The sequence below is a fragment of the Onychostruthus taczanowskii genome, unplaced genomic scaffold, assembly GCF_017590055.1.
Source record: "Onychostruthus taczanowskii isolate IOZ18803 unplaced genomic scaffold, ASM1759005v1 scaffold51, whole genome shotgun sequence".
Lineage (NCBI taxonomy): Eukaryota > Metazoa > Chordata > Aves > Passeriformes > Passeridae > Onychostruthus > Onychostruthus taczanowskii.
In genome coordinates this window covers 4,259,280-4,279,131 of record NW_024502680.1, presented here as the reverse complement: position 1 = coordinate 4,279,131, position 19,852 = coordinate 4,259,280, and the positions used below count along the sequence as shown (strand labels likewise).

The 19,852-nt window shown below is 49.4% G+C and overlaps 2 protein-coding genes across 4 annotated transcripts in view; one reads left to right on the top strand and one right to left on the bottom strand.

Annotated features, from left to right (window-relative positions):
* Positions 1 to 102, bottom strand: part of ATG4B (autophagy related 4B cysteine peptidase) — a 19,618-nt gene extending 19,516 nt beyond the window's left edge. For both annotated transcript variants that reach the window (XM_041416192.1, XM_041416193.1), the window contains exon 1: positions 48 to 102. In XM_041416192.1, the coding sequence (XP_041272126.1) occupies positions 48 to 57 (10 nt within the window). In that variant the 5' untranslated portion in view covers positions 58 to 102. The remainder of the gene's footprint in view (positions 1 to 47) is intronic.
* Positions 103 to 5,789: 5,687 nt separating this feature from the next.
* Positions 5,790 to 19,599, top strand: THAP4 (THAP domain containing 4). 2 transcript variants are annotated; one of them, XM_041416196.1, is made up of 5 exons: positions 5,790 to 5,920; positions 12,645 to 12,804; positions 14,533 to 14,642; positions 15,531 to 15,634; positions 19,270 to 19,599. In XM_041416196.1, exons 1-5 carry the CDS (start codon positions 5,896 to 5,898, stop codon positions 19,387 to 19,389), a joined length of 519 nt encoding a protein of 172 aa, XP_041272130.1. In that variant the 5' UTR covers positions 5,790 to 5,895; the 3' UTR covers positions 19,390 to 19,599. The 2 variants fall into 2 exon arrangements, with proteins under 2 accessions (XP_041272130.1, XP_041272128.1); XM_041416194.1 differs by lacking the exon at positions 5,790 to 5,920 and adding an exon at positions 6,993 to 7,141.
* Positions 19,600 to 19,852: the final 253 nt, after the last annotated feature.

Here is a 19,852-nt window from a genome sequence, read left to right as displayed (position 1 = left end):
GGGAAGCGCGGCCGCGGCACCGCGGGCAGGGCCCGCCCGGGACCCACCTGCGTCCATGGCGGCCCCGCCGAGGCTGCGGCCGCCGCCGACTCTCACGCCCTGCGCGGCTGCTGGCGCGACGCGCCGCTCGCGGCCAATGAGAGCGCCGCTCGCCGCCGGGCCCCGTGCCTATTGGCTGTCAGTAGTTCGTCACAGCTCGGCGCCACGCGCCGCTGTCTGCTGACAGGGAGCTGCCATGTTGCCGTACGGAGAGGCAAAGCGGAGCGCGGGGCGGCAGCGGGCCTGCGGTAGGGCCGGAGCCGGGGCTGGAGGGTGGCGCGAACTGTGAACGCTCAGTTCCTAGAGCAGAGCGCCGATGGGCGCTTCCCGTGACACGTACACCTCGGAATGATGTGATGAATGGGCGCCGCCATGGTGTTGTACGGAGCCGGCCCAGCTCCGCCCCTCTGTTCCCCGGGAGAGTAACCCCTTCCACCATGCCCGCCCCACTCGGAGACGCCTTTCAGGGCTCGGCTGCCACGGACCCAGCGGCTCGTCGGGAGGCGGACGCTCAGCTGCGCCGACGAGGCAAGCGAGAGGCGCCGCGAGCGAACCCCCCTTTCCCCACCTGCCCCGCGCCGTACAGCTGCACCCCGGCCAAAATGGCGGCGGCCATGTGGCGGCCGCCATGTTGTGCCGTACAGAAACCCCTTCCCCACCGGCGAGGGGCGCCGGGGTGACCCGGCTCCGCCATCTTGCCGTACGGCGGCGCGGCGGGGCCGGGGCCGGGGCGGGGGCCGGGGCGGGCCCGCCCCGGCGCCGTCTCCTTCCACAGGTAAGGGCGGCCCGCCCGGCCCGCCGCAAGTGCCGCGGCCGGGCCGCCCGCGCCCCGGTCCCGCTCCCCTCCCCGGGCCCCCACGGCAGCGACTGCCCTTTGTTTCCCTCAGGGGAGACCGGCTCGGGGCTCCCGGATCCTCCAGCCCCGGCCGGGCAGCGGAGCGCCCCTCGCCACGGGGCCCGGCCCTCCCCGGCCTGTCACCCCGAGCGCCCCCGGGCTGTGCCCCCCGCGCCCGTCCGCCGCCTCATCCCTCGCTGGGGATGCTGCCGGCGGTGAGTCCCCGGGAAAAGTGCCTGTCTCGGGAGTCCCATTGGAAACGGAGCCTGGTTCCCCTGCTCAGGGGCTTGCTTGCACTGCAGGCATTGCTACACCTAATTAAGTGTTGTTAAGCACACCCGGCGTAAGAAGCAGCCGGGTTACGCTGGGCAGCGTGCTGGCTGAGCTGGCTGTTTTGGTGGTGGTCACGTCCCCCTTCCTTGTGGACGGGCTGTTCCTCGTGGGGCTGGTGAGAGGAATAATGGATCGATTGCTGATGAAAATGGAAACAACACCTTATAGTCCTACGCTTCCTACGCTTGTTGTGAAGTGGAGCTGTTGACGCAGTGAATGAATATCAGATATTTCAGCCTAAAGTGAAGTAATTCTTAAATGAGTGTAATTTAATTCGTAAATGAGTGCAGCTTACCAAAACACAACTTTCCCCGAAATCTCCTAAACTTAGCCGTCGCCTTGGACTTGGTCGCCTTAAAGGTCTTTTCCAACCTCAACAGTTCTATGATTCTATGGTTCTGTAATTCTTAAAGTACCAACCCTCCTGATTTCCAAAACGTAGCTTATTTTTCAGTGGCTTTTCTCTGTTCCCTTTTTAGATTCCCTCTGAAGGATTCGAAGCGCTTGATTCAGTGGCTGAAAGCCGTTCAGAGAGACAACTGGACTCCCACCAAGTATTCCTTCCTTTGCAGCGAGCACTTCACCAAAGACAGTTTTTTCAAGCGGCTGGAAGACCATCACCGGTTGCTGAAGCCCACTGCTGTCCCCACCATCTTCCAGCTCGCGGAGAAGAAACACGGCAAGCTGGATTATGTCAGGAGCCGAAGGAAAATAGCCAGGCAGGTGCTGGTGCAGGATGGGGAGGCCCCGCAGGAAGGCGGCGGTGAGGTAGCACACAGAGCCCCATCTCCTGGCCAGGACTTCATGGTGATGCAAGGGACGAAAGAGATGGAGGAGGCCGCTCTGAAAGAGGAAATAGGGTCGATGTCCAAGGAGGAACAGGCCCTCCACAGCCAGCTGGACGGCCCTCGGAGGAGGACGTTAGGGGATCATTTGGGTGCGAAGCCTGGGGCGCAGGTAAAGCCCGAGAGGTCTCCTGGGAAGGACTGTGCCAGGGGCAGCTGGGCGGGGAGCTGGGTGGCAGACAGGAGCGGCGTGTCCGTGGACGACTTCACCCCTCCTGCCTCCGGTGCTTGCAAGTTCATCGGCTCCCTCCACTCGTACAGCTTTTCCTCCAAGCACGCCAGGGAGAGGCCGTCTCTCCCCAAGGAGCAGCTAGAAAGGAAAAGGCCAAAGAGAGACGTGGAGCCGAGCTGCAGCAGCCAGCTCTCGGGGCACGACAAGGCCGTCGCAGAAGCGTCCCCGACGTCGTCCCTCACCGCCACCCCCCAGAAACCCTGCCCGGCTGTGTCGGCGTCCCCGGCGGACCTGACCCCTCGGCCCGCCGCCGAGGCCGTGCTGGGCCGCAAGGGCGACACGGACGCCAACCCCATGTCCATCAACGAGGTGATCATGTCGGCCTCGGGGGCCTGCAAGCTCATCGACTCCTTGCACTCGTACTGCTTCTCCTCGCGGCAGAGCAAGAGCCAGGTGTGCTGCTTGCGGGAGCAGGTGGAGAAGAAGAACGGAGAGCTGAAGCTCCTGAGGCAGAGGATCAGCCGCTCCGACAGCCAAGTCAGGAAGCTGAAGGAGAAGCTGAATGAGATGAAGCGGAACAGTTTCCCTTACTTGAACAGCCTGATATCCCAGGACTGTGGTCAGTATTCCCAGGGGTGCTGCTCTGAGGTGGAATTCCCTGTTTTCCTAGGGGCTGTTTAAGTTGGAGGCTGTGAAGGTGTGATGGGGAAAAGGGATGAGAAAGGGACACTCTGGGAAGGAGAAGTAGCAGCTTGTGTAAGACCAATGGATGCAGGTTAAAGAATTCACTCAGCGGGCACACAAGTTAATTCTTACATCCCTAACCTTCCCAAGATGTGGAATCAGAATTTCGCTTGTGGTGTTGCAGGCAACTCTGTTGATGAATTTATTTTCTTTTCTTTCTGGATTATTTTAACTTGTTTGTGATGCAGTGGCTCCTGCTAGGATTTTCCTTCTCCTTTGGCACGTGCCTGTGATTTTTTTCTGGTGTGTTAATGAGCTGTCCTAGCAGCAGGTATCTGGGAAAGCTGTTACTGTCCTCAGTGGCATAAGAAATAGTTTTGATATTGGATTTCATATAATGCGCTCAGTACTGAGCATACAGGAAATATAAGTGAGGTGGGAGGTGTCAAACATGGCAATGTCATGATGCACATTGAGGTCATGATTTGTGAGCAAATGTCTGTCTTTGCTTTGATCCTTTCCTCCCTTGGAAGGCAGAAGAAGTCAGGAAATGTAATAAAGTAGGGAGTGATGGAAGATGTTTCTCTATCAATTACAAAAATAATAATTAACCACCTGAAAGCGTAAGGGAACTCGGTGAGGGATCAGGTCATGTAAAAAGTTTGTTACCTAGAAGTCAAATTGGGCCATAACCTTTCTTGGAAAAAAAATGTCTTTTAATGTACAATGTTTACACAGTGCCTGTGGTTGCAAGGTGCATTTCAGAGCAGGAGTTTAGGACCATCTGATGGTGGTGTGTGTGTGGCTGCTGAGAAAACGTTGGGCTGCCTTGGAAAGGATTTGTGATGTGGGGCTTGCTTGGAGAAGTTGTCACCCTTGGAGGGTTGGGTGTCTCCTGATGGCTAATTCTCACCTTTCCTTTAGGAGAAACACTCCATGGCTTCTTCTGGAGCTGTTGGGCAGTCAGAAAAGTGATGCTGGCATAGGCAGACACATTCTCCAGCCTGTTGCAGCATGGCCAGCTTCCTCACTGGAAAGACTCTAAAATTCATGAAGGTCAACACCCAGCACTACTTTTCCCATATGTATCTAATTGTTCAAAGTATGGGAAAACTCACACTTTTATTTGGGTAGAGGGGGAAAAGCTTTCCCCTGGGAAATCAGCATCATCTTGTTGTACCTTCTGGTCTGTCCTTTTGTATTGTTTAGGTGTCAAACTAACAAAAATAACTAAATACCACTTTAAGGTTCCATAGTTGTCATTCATGTATATACATATATTTATGTATGTATATGAAATATTTATTTATACATATATTTAAAAAGGTGTCTGCCTTTGTTGGAATACCTTCACTGAGATACTAATTGCAGAAAGAGTATCTTTAAGGATGTTTTTTTTTATTCTGGTAAGCACTATGATTTTTCTCCTTTTTCCCAGGATTAGTGCTTTTATAGATACATCTTTGAGAAGTGAAAATTTTATATTCTTGTAAAAGATATTCTTCATATATGCTCTATTTTATAAGGGAAAACGTAATTTTCCTTAATGAATTGACCAATTCATTACCCATTCTGCCATCTTTCATCAACAAAACTGGAGATCAGTGTGTGAAAATGAACCATTTTGGCAATTGTAGCTTGGCATGATGGGGAGTTTATATGGAACCCTTTAGCTGGGAATTTTTTTAAAGGGTTGGTTGGTGGATTTTTTTATTTTTTTTTTTAGCTTCGTCTTGGTGCTTTTCTGTTTTGGACTCTTTTTTTGGTGTGCTTGTAGTACTAGTGTATGGCAGTGAAAATAGCTGATGAAGTGCAGCCAGGTGAGTCTGGTTCATGCCCAGACACCAAGTTTTACTGTAATACAAAGCTGAGTTAAGCAAGGCTTTTCTTATTCATAAAAATACAGTCAGGCAACACATTAGGTTAATAATAGTCTTTGTTAGCAGCCCTGTCTCAGCTGTCCCAGCTCATCTGGTGTGTGGTTGAGGTGATGGTTTTAGCTGTGAACCTGAGCCAGCATATTTTTTTCTGCTAAAGGCAGTTCCTTGAGTGTAAGTACCTGACTGGATTGTGCAGGTTGTTACCTGTCTGCATCCCTCACGTTCAGCTGTTTCCACAAAATCCTGAGCACGAAACATGAACTTAGGTCCACACCCACTCAGCAGGATCTCATTCTGGTGCTGGTTCTCACATACTTTCGTCTAATGAGAGAAATAAATTCTGCTGGCTGTATCCAAGCTGCAGCAGGCTGGGAAGAGCAGGTTTCTGCTGCACAGCACTGCCTGCCAGCCACGCTTGATGCTGGAGGACTCAGGCTGGGCAAGTGGCTCCCAACTCCAGCTGTCACAGTGTGCTTGAGGGGTGTTTCCTAACCTGTCTAACCAGGGGCATTGACTGGTTTAGGAGAAGCCCCAGGCTGTTTCCAGCACAGCACAGCTGCCATGGTGGCCTTTTCCATCTAAACTTTGAATTTAGGTGTTTGTTTGGTAGGAAAATATTTCCTTCTGCTTCACAAGGTCCACGGACCAAAGGCTGAGGAACGCTGCTGGCAGATGAGTATGGTTAGGCACGGTGTACCAGGCAGGGCAGGGTGAGATGTGGCTTCTGGATGCACTGGGAGAAATGAGGGAGATCCAGCAAGCAACCAGGGATGTGTCCTGGAGAAGTCACAGGTGTCCTAACAGCACTGTCCTCTGCTACCCAAGCACTGTCTGAGCGTCTCCTTCTGCAGGAAGGTTTCACAGCTCTGCTGTGTCAGCTGTGCTCACTCAGACAGGAGGTCCCAGCAGCTCCTTCCACAACACCTCCTCCTCTTGCCGTGCTCCAGTTTGGTCTGGTTATAAAACTACATCTCCCAGCAGGCAGCAGGATCGGTGTCCTACCCAAACATGAGCTCACTTCCCTCATAGCCATCTTATCACCCTGCGCAGAGCGCTTTCTGGGGCGGGGGGGCTGCAGGTAGAGCAAATAGCAAAATATCTGCAAATATGGCTGGGCATGGAGCAGACACAGGTAGGATTCCATGGGATTCAAGTTTCTATGTTCAGCAGAGAGGTAAAGCTCTTAGAATTCAGCTGCTTGGGGGTATGAGGAGCCTCTTCCATGCTGCATGTTTCTTTTCATGAAGGTCATATTAAAGGCAGGAGAGTTTGCAAAATGAGTTCCTGTGAAAAACGGCTAGAACTCTGCTAGGAATCCTTGGGAAATCTGGCTTGGATTTGTCTTTGAATATCTGTGCAAAGCCAGTGTGGAAATGGGGTCATTTACAGTACGTTTTACATGCAAATGAAGCATAGTTGGCAAACTTCGGGTGAGCAGAAGGACGGAGCACTTAATGTGTGATTTTGTGCTGAGGTGGAGTCCTGAGGCCTGGTCTGTGGGGCCTGAAGTGGTGTTGCCCATTGTGGTGCAACAGATTTCATTCATGTTGCAGAAAAGGAAAAGCAAAATCCTGTTCCTGACTGGCAATGAGAAGTGGGGTTGTGCGTGGTTGGAGGTGCTGTGCTTTCACCTGTCTGAGAAGGACTGGACCAGCAACGGGCTGGTGTCCAGTTCTGCTTGAAACTGAAATGTGTCTGATGGGTCACAGAGATGTGCTGTCAGGAAAATTGCCTCCACCGGGGCAGGCACTGCTAGCCTGCAGTTGTATGTTAACTTGAAGCTAGATTTTGGAAAAAAACTGTTTTTATTCTCAGACAGCAGGTGCTGCTTGTGATTTTTTTTTTTTTTGTGCTCTGTCTGGGGTGGGAATGGCCAGGGTAGAAAACTGGTCCATAGGGTAGGCATTGCGAAGAGCAAGAGAGCTGTAAAGTAAACTGAGAGTGAGATATGTGTGCTTAGGGGCTGAATCCATGGCAGAAGGTATCTTGAGAGATTTCACCATGGCCTGAACACTTGGGTGGGAGGTGAACTGTTTTGTGCTCAGCATGAGAGCACAGCGTGCCAGCTTTGGGACTTGGTTGAGGGAGGTGGCTCTTTGACCTCCCCCTTGGAGAGAAAGGCAGTTGGAAGGGAGGAAACAAGATTTTTTGCACTGCTGTTGGTTTGGGGTTTTTTTTCAGTGGGATGGTCTTGTTCTTTCCAGGTTTTTTTGCCTAACAGTCTACAGAGTTTGTGCATTAAGCATTTAATTTTGCAGTGAGTTGGCAATGACTCACAACAAAAGCCCAGCTTGCAGCTAGGAAGCAATGAAACAGCAAACTAAGGAAAACTCGAGAGAAAGGCTGAGCTCAGGTAGGATGTTTGGTTTCTCATAATAGAGTAGAATTTAAAAAATATTTTCTCTGTCTTTTGTAAAGCAGAACTTTGGCAATGACTACAGGCACTGGAGCATTACCACCTTGGTACTTGGCTATGAAATCAATTACTGAGTCTATAGCATGAACATTTGTGAATATAACCAAATTCCCAGCTTTTGGAGCAGAGATGGGATGATCTGTTCAACAGCTGATCTGCTGGCACCTGGTGGGATGCATCTTTCTTGGGGGAGAAAGATGTTCTAGCACAGGAGCTGGGAGTGCTTGTTGATAGGGCCTTAAACTAGGTTGGAAAGAGGAAAGGGACAAAACCAGGGTCACCAGGGAAGAGCAGTGGGCTGGAGTGCCTAAACTTGAGGAAAGGAGCACTAATGGGATCCCCCAATCTGCTTCACCAGGTGCTGGTCACAGTGTACCACACCAGAAATGTCTCTGCATTGGTACCCAGCAGGAGGGACCAGTGAGGAGCTGGAGGCTTTGGCCCAGTCCCAGAGAACTGGCATCACTGGCATAAGTGGAACCTGGTGGGAGTTTTCCCTGTGATTGGAGTGCCCTGAGGGACAGTTCCAGGCTCCTCAGGAGGGATAGGCAGGGCAGGAGGGGCAGAGGGTGGCACTGTGTGTAACAGAAGGGTTGGAGTGTCTGGAGCTCACAACTGGCAGTGGCACAGTTGAGAGCCTTTGGATAAGAATTAAGGGGCAAACAAATTTTGGCATTGCACTGTGGGAGTCTACTCTGGACCTCCCAGCCAGAATGATGACACTGACAAATTATTCCTTGAGGAATTAAGGGATGATTCCAAGTCACCTGCCCCAGGGGACTTCAACCTGCCAGAAATTAAGTGGGAGCATCTCACAGCTGGTACAGCCCGGGCCAGAAGGCTCCTAAAACACCTGCATGGCAACTTTATGGAACAGGTCCTCAGGGAGCTGATTTGGAAGGATGATCTTGATCTCCTGCTTGTTTTCAGAGAGGATCTCATGAGCAGAGTGAACATTGGGGCCGACTTGGCCACAGTGACCACGGAGCCATCGAGTTTAAAATCTCTGGTGACAGGAGGAAAAGTGCCTGGAAAACCTCAGCTCTGGCCATGAGGAGAGCAGACCTCGGGCTGCTCAGGGAATTAGTGAGTAAGGTCCCCTGGGAAATGTTCTTGCAGGTGCTGGGGTCTGTCAGTGCTGGTCACTTTTAAATATCATTTCCTAAGGGCACAGGAACAGCAATTCCTAAATGTCAGAAGTCAAGCAGGTGATGCAGAAGGCTGGCTTGGCTGGTTTCTCTTGGAAATAAGATGGAATGATGGAAGATGCCCAGTAGAAGCAAGGTCAGGTGATGTGGGAAGAACATAGAGATGCTGCTCACCACTGTTGGGAGAAAGTTCATACAGGCAAAGCTCAATTGGAGTCAAAGCTGCCAAAACTGCAGAGAACAATAAATTTTTTTTTTCAAATATATAAATGGCAAAAAGGAGTTTAGAAATATCATTGCCCCATTCCAGGATGAGAATGATCACCTCACAAACAGGGACAGGGACAAGGCAAAGGTGTGTAATGCTTTCTTTTAAACCCAGTTAGCAACTGTGCTGAAGGAAGAATTTTAGGGAACTGCCCAGTTGATGCTGCAGATCCCACACTTTGAAGACTCAAGTATTTTGTTTGGGGATTTATTTTTGGGGTTTTTTTTTTGTTTTTTGAGGGGTTTTTTTGGTGGTTTTTTTGGGGCATTTTTTGGATGTGGTTGTTGTTGTTTGTATAGTTTTTTCCCTCAAGTTTTCTGCAGGAAGTGTTCTCCAGCTCAAGGAAACGGGTTAGCTGCCTTGTTAGCAGCCAGCTGGCCCCTCCCTGTGGCTTTACTGATAAAGCTGTGTAGGAATTTGTACCAGCTTAGCTTTCTGTGCCAGGGATCCCACTCGAAAGCCACACTGTGTAGCCGTGGCCTGAGGGGGCTGTCCAGCTGCTCTGTCTGGTTTGTCTCACAGCAGGGAGAGCTCAGGATCTCCTGGGGCAAAACCTGGACAGCCAGTTCCAGTGCAGGGTGGGATTTGGCTTGTAAACTCTCTGGGAATGGAAAAGATGTAGGAACAGTCTGCCTGTGAGTTTGGAGGGGTGGAGCAGGGTCAGGTGGTGAAATGGAAGTGACCTGTGTGCTCAGGGCCTGGGCATGGGGGTTGTGGCCTGAGTGACTTCCTGAAGGAAAGAGATCAAGGTGATCAGGTTGCTTATGGGTGTGTGGTTTTGTCTCCCAGACTGTTACAACTCATGAGTGTCATGGCTCATTTCAGTGAGGTTTTGTAGAACCACAGGATGGTTTGGGCTGAAGGGACCTTAAAGCTCATCTTGTTCCTACCCCCTGCCATGGGCAGGGACGCCTTCCACTTCACCAGGTAGTAGAGGAATGGGATCTTGGAGATGCTGGGTCCCTAATGGCTTCCAGAAAGTGTAGGAGAAAGTGACTGCAGGAATGTCCTTGTTAAGAAAGAGGATGCAGGGAGAGCTTCCCTGTTAGTAGGCAAAAGAGGAACTGTGCATATGAATGCAAGAGAATCAGCATTTAAGAGGATCCCCTCTGAGGGTGAAGCTTTATGTGTGTAGAAGGGTGACCAGGGTCTCTTGTGCTGCAAATTCTCAGATGTCATTTGTATTCTTGATCTTATCATACAGTTACCTTTTAAGCCACATTTGTGGGGTTTTTGTAAAAATTATTTGCTAGGAGTTTAGACCTTTAAAAAGGTATATTAGACCTTTAAAAAGGTATATACAGGCTCCTTCATCAGTGACTGTATCTATAAACCTAAAATTTGAAACAAAGCAGCTCAGCATGGAACTTCTTGTTGCTGCAGTAGTCTTGCATTTACCTGCCCCATGACATTAAAAAGCAAATTGCTTTTCAAATAGCTGCTTTTTTTTTTTTGCTTTTTTTTTTTCCTGGTGGATTCAATCAGACTCTCTCCTGTCTGCCTCCCCTCTTGCTTTTCCACTCTTCCAGCCCAGCCTTCCAGCCAGGAAAGAAAAAATTCTTAGTCCACTAGTCAGAGACCAACACTGAAGGTAAGAAGAGCATGGGATGAGATCAGGATGTCTGCACTCACTGCACTTCACTGAGCCCTTGGTCCTTATTCACTTCTGCTGCTCTTGACTTTTGCAAGCCACATGAGAACTAAAGAGCTCTTTAGCTTTGCTGCCATATAGGTAGTTTAGAAAAGTAATAATGATCACTTGGCTATGCTGTTTGCCCAAGTGCCAGAGACTTCAGGATGTACAGTTCCATCTTCACTTCTCAGCTGGCTGGAATTCCAGCTCTTTGGAAGTGAGACCAGCTCACCAGGTCAGGCAGCTCCAGAAGGTGCACAGAAGGCAGTGGCATCAAGCTGTGGGTGCTGGAAATGATCATTTGGCTTCTCTTGGTTTGTAATCAAGTCTAAAGAGTGGGAATGGCTGCAGCCATTCCTTTCATCTGTTGTTTTGATGCTTCTCCTGAAGTGCAAGCAGGAGAAAAGAAAGTGCCCTATGAAAGCACTGTGGTGACAGAAACTGTCCTGCTCCTGGGATGCTGACCCAGGAGAGGGCAGCAGCAGCCCAGGCTGAAGGCTCCTGCAGCTTTTCCTAAGCTTTACTTTTCTCTTCCATCATGGGAGATGAGCTTGCAAAAAGTTTGGAAAGAAATGCAGCAGAGAGTGAAAGGCAAACATCAGCTGGAGGGAGGAGCAGTATGCTCCTTATCCACAGAACTGTGTGCTCCCCTCATGGAACTGGAAAGGTGAGTACAAGGGAATACTGCCCAGAACACTGACACTGCTGTACAGATTGTGGGAGCCCTTTCCAAGCTGCTGGGGACTGCACAGTCTGACAGGGTGTTCTGCAGATCCTGGCTCAGATGCTGTAGACCTTTATCATGATTTCCTAGTGAGCTCTCATGTTTCCTCATGTTGCTTCCCCTGCAAAATACTTCAGGATGAAGCAAAGTAGCAGCACTTTGCTGACATGGGCTGGCTTCTCAAATGTGCTCTCTGTGGGAGAATGAGTACCACAAGTGGCCTCTTTTACCCAGGAAAGCTGCTCTTCCTTCTCCTTTGGCATTTCAGGTGTGGACTGTCCTTCCTCCTTGCTCAGTCTTTTAGCCTGACATTTCATAAAGAGCACAGTGAAACTCAGACTGGTCAAGCAAATTTTGGCCACAGTCTATTTCTTTTAGGTTGTGATTTCTGCCTGCAGTTGAGTCTGTGCCTTTTAGATCAGCCAGACAGGCAGCTTGTTCTTTATTCTTGATCTCACTAGGAGTGGAAACACCCCCCTGCAGCGCCCACCTTGCCAGTATGAAATATTTATCTCATGAGGGGGAAGAGGACATGCTTTAAGCTTACTTCAGTCATATTTCTCTGCATAACAGACTACTGAGAGTAGCAAGCACCCAGTTTGTGTGGGAATCCATCTTTCCCAACATCCTGTGGGTGATGTTTTGCTTTCCCTACTTACACCTTAGTAGTGGATCTGCTCTGCTCTTCACGTGGCTTTAAATTGTCTGTCTCCATTTTCCTGATGTATTTTTTTCAAGTCACAACCTCTGAAAGTAAAATGCTAAACTGTTTATCAAAACTCTCCTATAGCACCAAGCCTGACAGAGTTCAGGAAGCATTGTACAATGCTCCCAGGCACATGGTGTGACTCTTTAGGATGGGCCTGTGCAGGGCCAGGAGTTGGACTTGATGAGCCTTGTGGGTTCTTTCCAGCTCAGCTTATAGTGTGGTTCTGTAAAATGATTTGTTAAAGAAGTTTTACCTTTGTGAAACAGACCTTGGTTTCTTTTTCATAACTGCAGTGACAAAGGGAAGTATCATTCTCTTCTGTTTACTCTTTGCCTTACAGGCACCCAGGTATTTTTAAGATGTTTGCCTTAGTCCAGAGCCTTAGTAGAACAGCTTCTGAATGATCCTTGCTTGTCTCTTTGTAAAAGTTCAGGCCATTGTCAACCTCTTAAAAATATAGCCAAACTTTGATCTTGAGTATGTACACAGCCTGATTTTCTTTTGAAATGAGGACTCATTTCCTCAGCCTCTGAAACAAACAGGAATGGTGTGTACTCAGTGCTTGGGAGAGATTAGCCCAGAGTGTTAGAGGTTTCATTATCATTTAATGATTATTCTTTATTCTGAGGTTTCAGGCATCTTCTTCCCTGCACATAGATGGAAGGGGGCTTTTCTTTCAGTTCAAGCTACAGAAAGGAGTCAGAAGTGGACCACCTGCACGAGTGCCCTATGTATGGCTGAGAGCTGGTTTGGAAACAGACCCACTTTCCATGACTGTTCATTGTTCCCCATCTCCCCCCTTGGAGCTGGCACTGCTCTGAAGAACAGCATTGCTGTGGTGTTGAACCATTCCTGAGGTGTTTTGTGTTCACCTCCAGCCAGCTGGAGGCAGCTCACAGCAATGTGCAGAGCACAGATCCTTGAGTTTTCATTCTTCCTTCTTTCTTTTCCTCCACAGAGACTCCCCAGCTGAACCCTGTGATGGAACCCCTGTCCTGGATGCTGGGCACCTGGCTCTCAGACCCACCAGGAGATGGCACCTTCCCCACAATGAAGCCCTTCCAGTACCTGGAGGAAGTGCACATCTCTCACGTGGGACAGCCCATGCTCAACTTCTCGTAAGTCAGGGGGTCTGCCTGGGCTGGCAGCTGCTGCTGGATTGGGGCAGGCATGGCTCCAGGGTGATTTGTTGGTTGGGTTTTTTTTCCAATGGCAAAGTACATAAATTTTCACCTACCAAACAAGATAATGCTGTGGTATGTGACTGCATGGTCTAACTTTGATTTTCCTTGAAAATTTGTGATTAAATGGCATTACAAATGCCAATTACAGTGGCCCATGAAGGGGAATTTTAGATGATTAGCTTTAAGGCATTTGCAACATAGTGTGGCAAAAGCTGGTAGGCCAAGAAATGCTTATAATATATTGTAATTAAGAAATAGTTAGCTTCTGATTGAGATAGCACGAATTATAACATCTGTATTGACTCACACTTCACATGAAACTGAAAATGGAATAAAAGTTTTTAAAACACCTCTCAGTTGCCCCGTCTCTGAATCAGAAAAGGCAAAAACTTGTGATTAATTGGCATTCTTTTTGAAATTCCCACTTAGAATAAATGAAGGAGCTATGGCATGGCTACAAGTTTTCTCCATTTTAAGCTGTGGTCCTCAGTCTTCACCACTGTGAAAATCTGAGAAAAATTAGTGCTTATCAGACCATGTGGGACAGGAGGCAGGTAGCTTAACTACTTGCTTTGGCTTCAAGTGGTTGTTCTAAGAAAAATCAAAAGAAATCCAGAGGGAGGAAGTGACAATTTGGCTGCTGCTCAGTAGTGCTCCAGTGTTCCTTCAGGAGGGGTGAGTTGGAAAGTGTGTTGCTTTGAAAACCAAGAGAAGAAGATTTACAGGATGGAAGTGCTGTGTGAGAGATGCCCTGTGTTCCTGGAGTGTGATGGAGCTGCCAGCTCAGCCTGTGACTGCTTTAGTCCAATTTCCAAAAGAAACAAAGCTCTGACAGTCTTGCTCTGGCTGCACCTCCCTCCCCAGCTTGTGAACAGTTCCTTGAGTCCCCTTTCTTTTTTTGCCCCTCCTTTTCTTTGTGCCAAGGAGTTACACAGCTGTGAGCTGCTGAGCTTTAGGAAGCACCAGGAAAATAGGCAGCAGTCCTGAAGGACAGACACCCTGTGCTTTCCTGGCTCCTGGAGCAGTGGCTCTTAAGAGACAGTCCCTGTATGCCTTAAATGCTCCAAGCACTGAAGGCTGCCTGATTTAAGTTTGTTTCTCCTTTGATAAGTATAATCACCCATGATATGGGTGACCAAACCTACAGTTCTTAAGAATAAATAAGAGTCTGAAGAATAAATAAGTCTGAGCTGAATTTGTTATCTTTTTGAAAGGGGTGATGGGAGAAATATGTTTGCTCTGTTGCTTCCTATGGCAAGGAATATACAGAAAAAAACAACTTTTCCAGGTGTAAAAGCTAAATAAGGATGATACAGTAATGCCAGATACTTATTTGAGAAAAGGAAGTTTTTGAGACATGTGGCTTCAGCATCTGTGAAACATCTGAGTTCCTGAGGGGTTTCTGAGCTAGTTCTTAGACCCAGGGTTCGTGGAAAGTCTAAAGCTTGAACTTAAAGATTTAACTCCAGCTCTAAGAAATAGCTATGCCTCTGGAAAGTAATTGTATTTTTCCAGGTTTACATCTCAACCGTGAAGTGTTGTCAGTCTTGTGCTCTTCAGTGAGTACTGCAGGCACTCATGTGGTTAAATAAGAGGAAACCAGGGCAAAAAATGCCTTTTGAGTGCAAAACACATCAGCATTTGTGCTCTGTTTGCCCTCAGGTTCAACGCCTTCCACCCGGACACCAGGAAGCCCATGCACCGCGAGTGTGGCTTCATCCGCCTCAAGCCTGACACTAACAAGGTGGCCTTCATCAGTGCCCAGAACACAGGTACACTCCTGATACCCACACTGGGGAAAAGAAGAGCTTCTTACCCTGCTGGGCCATCTCATCACTTTTTCAGAAAGTTCTTGCGCCTCTCACAGTTTTATTTAATTAATTTGCCCTGTTGGAATCGCTGCTCTTTGGTGCTGGACCCAGGGTGGTTCCTAAACTAGGAGAGCCTCCCGGTGTGTGGGTGCAGCACCTTGGTGCTTCTTGCCTTATGATGTCTGAATGAGAGAGAACCACATCTCAGTTATTATAAGTGAAAGTTTAAACCCCAGCTGATGCTTAAGTTTGCACCTAAAATGACAGGTGCTGAAGGGAGGAGTGCCAGTTGTGCTGTGGCACTCATCGCACACGGTGTGAGTAAGTCCAGCTGGATTTTTGTGAGCAGCATTCCATGTCTGATCTCCAGTTGTCAATAAATAAAAATAAATAGGGCAAATTAAACCATTCTCCACAGGGAGTACTGGTCTGTTAAGTAGCCTAATAGAGCATGGAGTGGTTTGGGTGGGAAGGAAGCTTAAAGCCCATCTCATTCCACCTCCCTGCCATGGTCAGGGACACCTTCCACCAGACCAGGTTATTCCAAGCCCTGTCTGACCAGACTTTGAACACTTCCAGGGATGGGGCAGCCACAGCTTTTCTGGGCAATCTGTGCCAGGGCCTCACCACCCTCACAGGGAACAATTTCTTCCTAATATCTAACCTAAATTTCTCCTCTTACAGGTTAAAAGCTTTTTCCTTGTCCTGTCCTTGTCTGAATGTGTAAAAAGTCCCTCTTCCTCTTATTTATAAGCCTCCTTTTAAGTACTGAAAGGTCAAAATAATAATTGTGACATGCTTAAATAAATTTTGTAGCCTAATAATATGTGTGCCCTTGCTTTTCCCTAGGTCTGGTGGAGGTGGAGGAAGGGGAGGTGAATGGACAAGAGCTGTCTATAGCTTCTCACTCCATAGCCAGGATCTCCTTTGCCAAGAAGCCCCATGTAGAGCAGGTGAGTGCACACAGAGGGAGCCATTCCCACAGCACTGCTTGCCCCAGGAGAAGTCTAGTTGGGAGGATGTTATTTAGCATGCTTTAATTACAGAATGCCATCAGGGGTTCTTGGAAGTACTGCATGGCATCCTGGCTTATTCTTTCTGTAAGAGCCTTCAGAAGAGATTTTTTACATTATGAGACCCAGAGGGATCATTGTGATAAAAACTGACAGGCTGGATCAGACCAGCTAACCCAGAATCCTGTCTCCAGAATGGCCAGTAGCATGTCCTTAGGGAAGAAGAGGAAAGTCTTGAGTAAATACTCTTTTATGGCAATGGGATTAGTTATTAATGCTAGTTTTCTGGATTGACTGCAGTATGAGGATGCACATTTAAGGTGTGGTCAGTATTGGGCCTCACGAGGATATTTCAGGAGCACCTGCAGCTCTTGCTCTCTTGCTTTCCAGGGCATTCAGACCTTGCTCTGGGCTCTTTTCCCATCTGTGCCTGCAGGGTGGGGCTGGCACTTGCTGTCAGCTCCACTTTTGGTTGGCTGCTTTTGGAGTTTGACTTTTTTGGGTGTGTAGTGGGGATTTGTTGATACAGCTGGTAGGGTACAGCCAGCTGTGAGTGCAGTGGCACTGCTGGAGTCAGTGTGGCATCCTGAGGTCACCTCTGGAAGTGTCAGTGTCACATCTGAAGCTGTGGTGGCTGAGCAGCAGCTGAGACAGCGAGGCTGAACAAGCTCTCACAGCCTGGTTTGTGTGTGCTATAAAACTGACCATTAGACAGCAGAGAGCACAAGTTTGTGCAGATGTAGACAAAAATTTGATTTGCCTACACAGATAGTGTCCTAACTTTGGGAAGTCCCAACTCCCCTGCCTTTGGATGCATATTTTCAGTTGTTGGGTTTCCTCTTTCCCAGGAACAGCTGTATTGTGTCCTTCCCATAGCAGAATTAAAGGCATTAGATACTGTGGATGTCAGCAGGGAGGCAGAGCTCTGGATTGCAAACATTTAAATAGAAGAGACTGTCCTCTGAGCCACTGCCTGAACTGTGGGCAGATAGACTGGCAGGAGGAGAGGGCAAAGCACAGAAAGCCAGCAGATGTCTTCCTAGCTGAGGGCTCCAAGGCTGGCCTTGGCTGGAAGAAGGAAGCTCTGGGGCTGGAGGTCTGTGCTCATCTGGCACCTGTGGGAAGCTCAGGCCCAGGGACTGGTCCTAGTGAGTGTCTGGGAGGCCCTTGCTGGTGAAGGAGGATGTGGAATGAGAGGAGTTGTCAGGAAACCAGCTCCCAGAGCCTTTTCTCCTTCCCCAAGAACAGCTTAAATTGCCTGTGGAAACAAAGAGGCCACAGGTTTGTGAGAAGGACATGTGTGCTGCTGCTGTAGTTGCTCATTTTGAGAAAACTTCACCATATTGTTGCATTCCTGGTGAAAAGTGATTCAGGGTGGCTGTGGCTTGGCTGAGCTGTCACTGAGGCAGGAAGGCTCATTTCCTGCACCAGGCTGTGTCCTGAGTGGTTTAGGTTGCTTGAAGAATCACCTTTAAAGGTGTTATCAATGCAGATTTAATATAAATTTGTGAAAGCACAGCTTAACAGAATTTAATGGCAAGGTTGCCTCTGTTGCTACTCATGGACGAGGAGGGGGCAAGGACAACCTCCATTTGTTAGATGCAGGGAGAATATATTAACTGAAGATGAGGAAAAGGCAGAGGTACTTAGCACCTTCTTTGCCTCAGTTTTTACAGTAGGACAGGTCATCCTCAGGACAGCTGGCCTGCAGAGTGGATAGGCAGGGACAGGGAACAGAACAGTCCCCCCTGTAATCCAGGAGGCAGCAGCTGGTGACCTGCTGAGACACTTACATGCTCACAGGTGAATAGGACCAGATGGGATCCACCCTAGGGGCATGAGGGAGGTGCTGGATGAGCTCACCAAGCTGCTCTCCATCATTTACCATCAGTCCTGGCTCACCAGAGAGGTCCCAGAGGACTGGGGGTGCCAGTGTGGCTCCATCCACAAGAAGGGCCATAAAGAAACTCTGGGCAACTCCAGACCTGTCAGCCTGACCTCAGTGCCCAGCAAGGGAATGGAACAGCTCATCCTGAGTGCCATCACACAGCACCTATGGGATAGCCAGGGGCTCACACCCAGCCAGTGTGGGTGTAGGAGGGGCAGGTCCTGCCTGACCAGCCTGATCTTCTTTTACAACCAGCTGACCCACCTGTGGGTGGCTGTGGGTGTTGTCTACCTGGACATCGTGTCCCACAGCATCCTTCTGGAAAAGCTGCAGCCCTCAGCTTAGACAGGAGCACTCCCTGCTGGGCTCAGAACTGCCTGGCTGGAAGGGCCCAGAGTGGTGGGGGTGGTGCTGCATCCAGCTGGTGGCCAGTCACCAGTGGTGTCCCTCGGGGATCTGTGTTGGGCCCAGTCCTGTTTAATATCTTCACTGATGGTCTGGGCGAGGGGATTGAGTGCACCATCAGCAGATTTGCAGATGACACAAGCTGGGAGTGAGCGTCAGTCTGCTGGAGTTATTATTGAGTGCACCATCAGCAGATTTGCAGATGACACAAGCTGGGAGTGAGTGTCAATCTGCTGGAGGTATTAGGGCACTGCAGAGGGACCTGGACAGGCTGGATAGATGGGCTGAGTCCAACAACATGAGGTTTAACAAGTCCAAGTGCCTGGTCCTGCACTTTGGGCACAACAACCCCTGCAGCGCTGCAGACAGGGTAACTGGACAGTGCCCAGGTGGAAAGGGACCTGGGGATACTGGTCAGCAGCAGCTGAACATGAGCCAGCAGTGTGCCCAGGTAGCCAGGAAGGCCAATGGCATCCTGGCCTGTGTCAGGAATGCTGTGGCCAACAGGAGCAGGGGGGTCATTCTTCCCCTGTACTCAGCACTGGTGAGGCCACACTTCAAGTGCTATGTCCAGTTCTGGGCCCCTCTGTGTGGGAAGGATGTTGAGATGCTCAAACACATCCAGAGAAGGGCAACAAGGTTGGTGAAGAGTCTGGAGCACAAGTCCTGTGAGGAGTGGCTGAGGGAGCTGGGGGTGTTTAGCCTGGAGAAGTGGAGGCTGAGGGGAGACCTCATCATTCTCTGCAACTCCCTGAAAGGAGGGTGTAGCCAGGTAAGGGTTGTTCTCCCAGGCAGCCAGTGACAGGACAAGAGCTGCACCAGGGGAAGTTTAGGCTGGACATGAGGAATGAGTTGTTCACAGAAAACATGATTAGGCACTGGAATGGGCTGCCCAGGGAGGTGGGGGAGTCACTGTCCCTGGAGGTGTTTAAGAAAAGCCTGGATGTGGCACTCAGTGCCATGGTTTAGTTAATAAGATGGTATCAAGTTATAGGCTGGACTTGATGGTCTCAAAGATCTTTTCCAGCTTAGCTAATTCTGTGATTCTGTGAACGTGCCTTGTTCCATGGATAATTGCTTAGAGCTGGTATTGTGGAGAGGGCTGCTTTCTTTAGGAGAGAAAACTCCTTGTTTATTTGCCTCTGTAGTGAGGCTGTCCTTCCTTAGTGGTGCATTGACAGCAGGCAGGTGGATGGCAAAGGGAAGAAAGCACAGGTAAGGGATTCAGCATGTGGACAGTCATTGCTCGATTTCCTTATTCCTTTTCCTCCCCCCGCTTTAGATTACCAGAAAATTCAGGCTCAATTCCGATGGGAAACTCGAACAAACTGTCTCAATGGCAACCACTACGCAGCCCATGACTCAGCACTTACACATCACCTACAAGAAGGTGACACCCTGACACCAGGAGTGCCGGGTCTCCTCGCTGAGGGCAAGGAGCAAGGACGTCATGCACCAAGAGCAGCAGCTCAGGAGCACGGCATGGCAGACCCTGGAGCTGGCTGCCTGCGCTCGTCCCTTGGGCCCCAGAGCTGCCCATCCTGTTGGGAATGTTACTCAGATGTTTCTGTAATGGTATATAAAAAAAATAAATAAAAAGCTTTTATTTTTATGGCTGTGTCTTTGGTGTGACTGCAGGGTGGTGTGTGCTGCCTGCTGCTCGGCAGTGCTCGTGGAGGGGATTTGTGCTGCCTGTTCATTAGTGGGTGTTGTGGTGGAGATCCAGCCTCCTGGACAGCCTGGAGAACTTTGGGGAAGCTACAGGTTTTGGAATGGATTTGCACTGCAGGGAAAGACTCTGAGAACTGCAGAGCCTGTCCAGTGAAACTTGGCTTGAATATCGAGAGGGAGCACCTACACCTTGC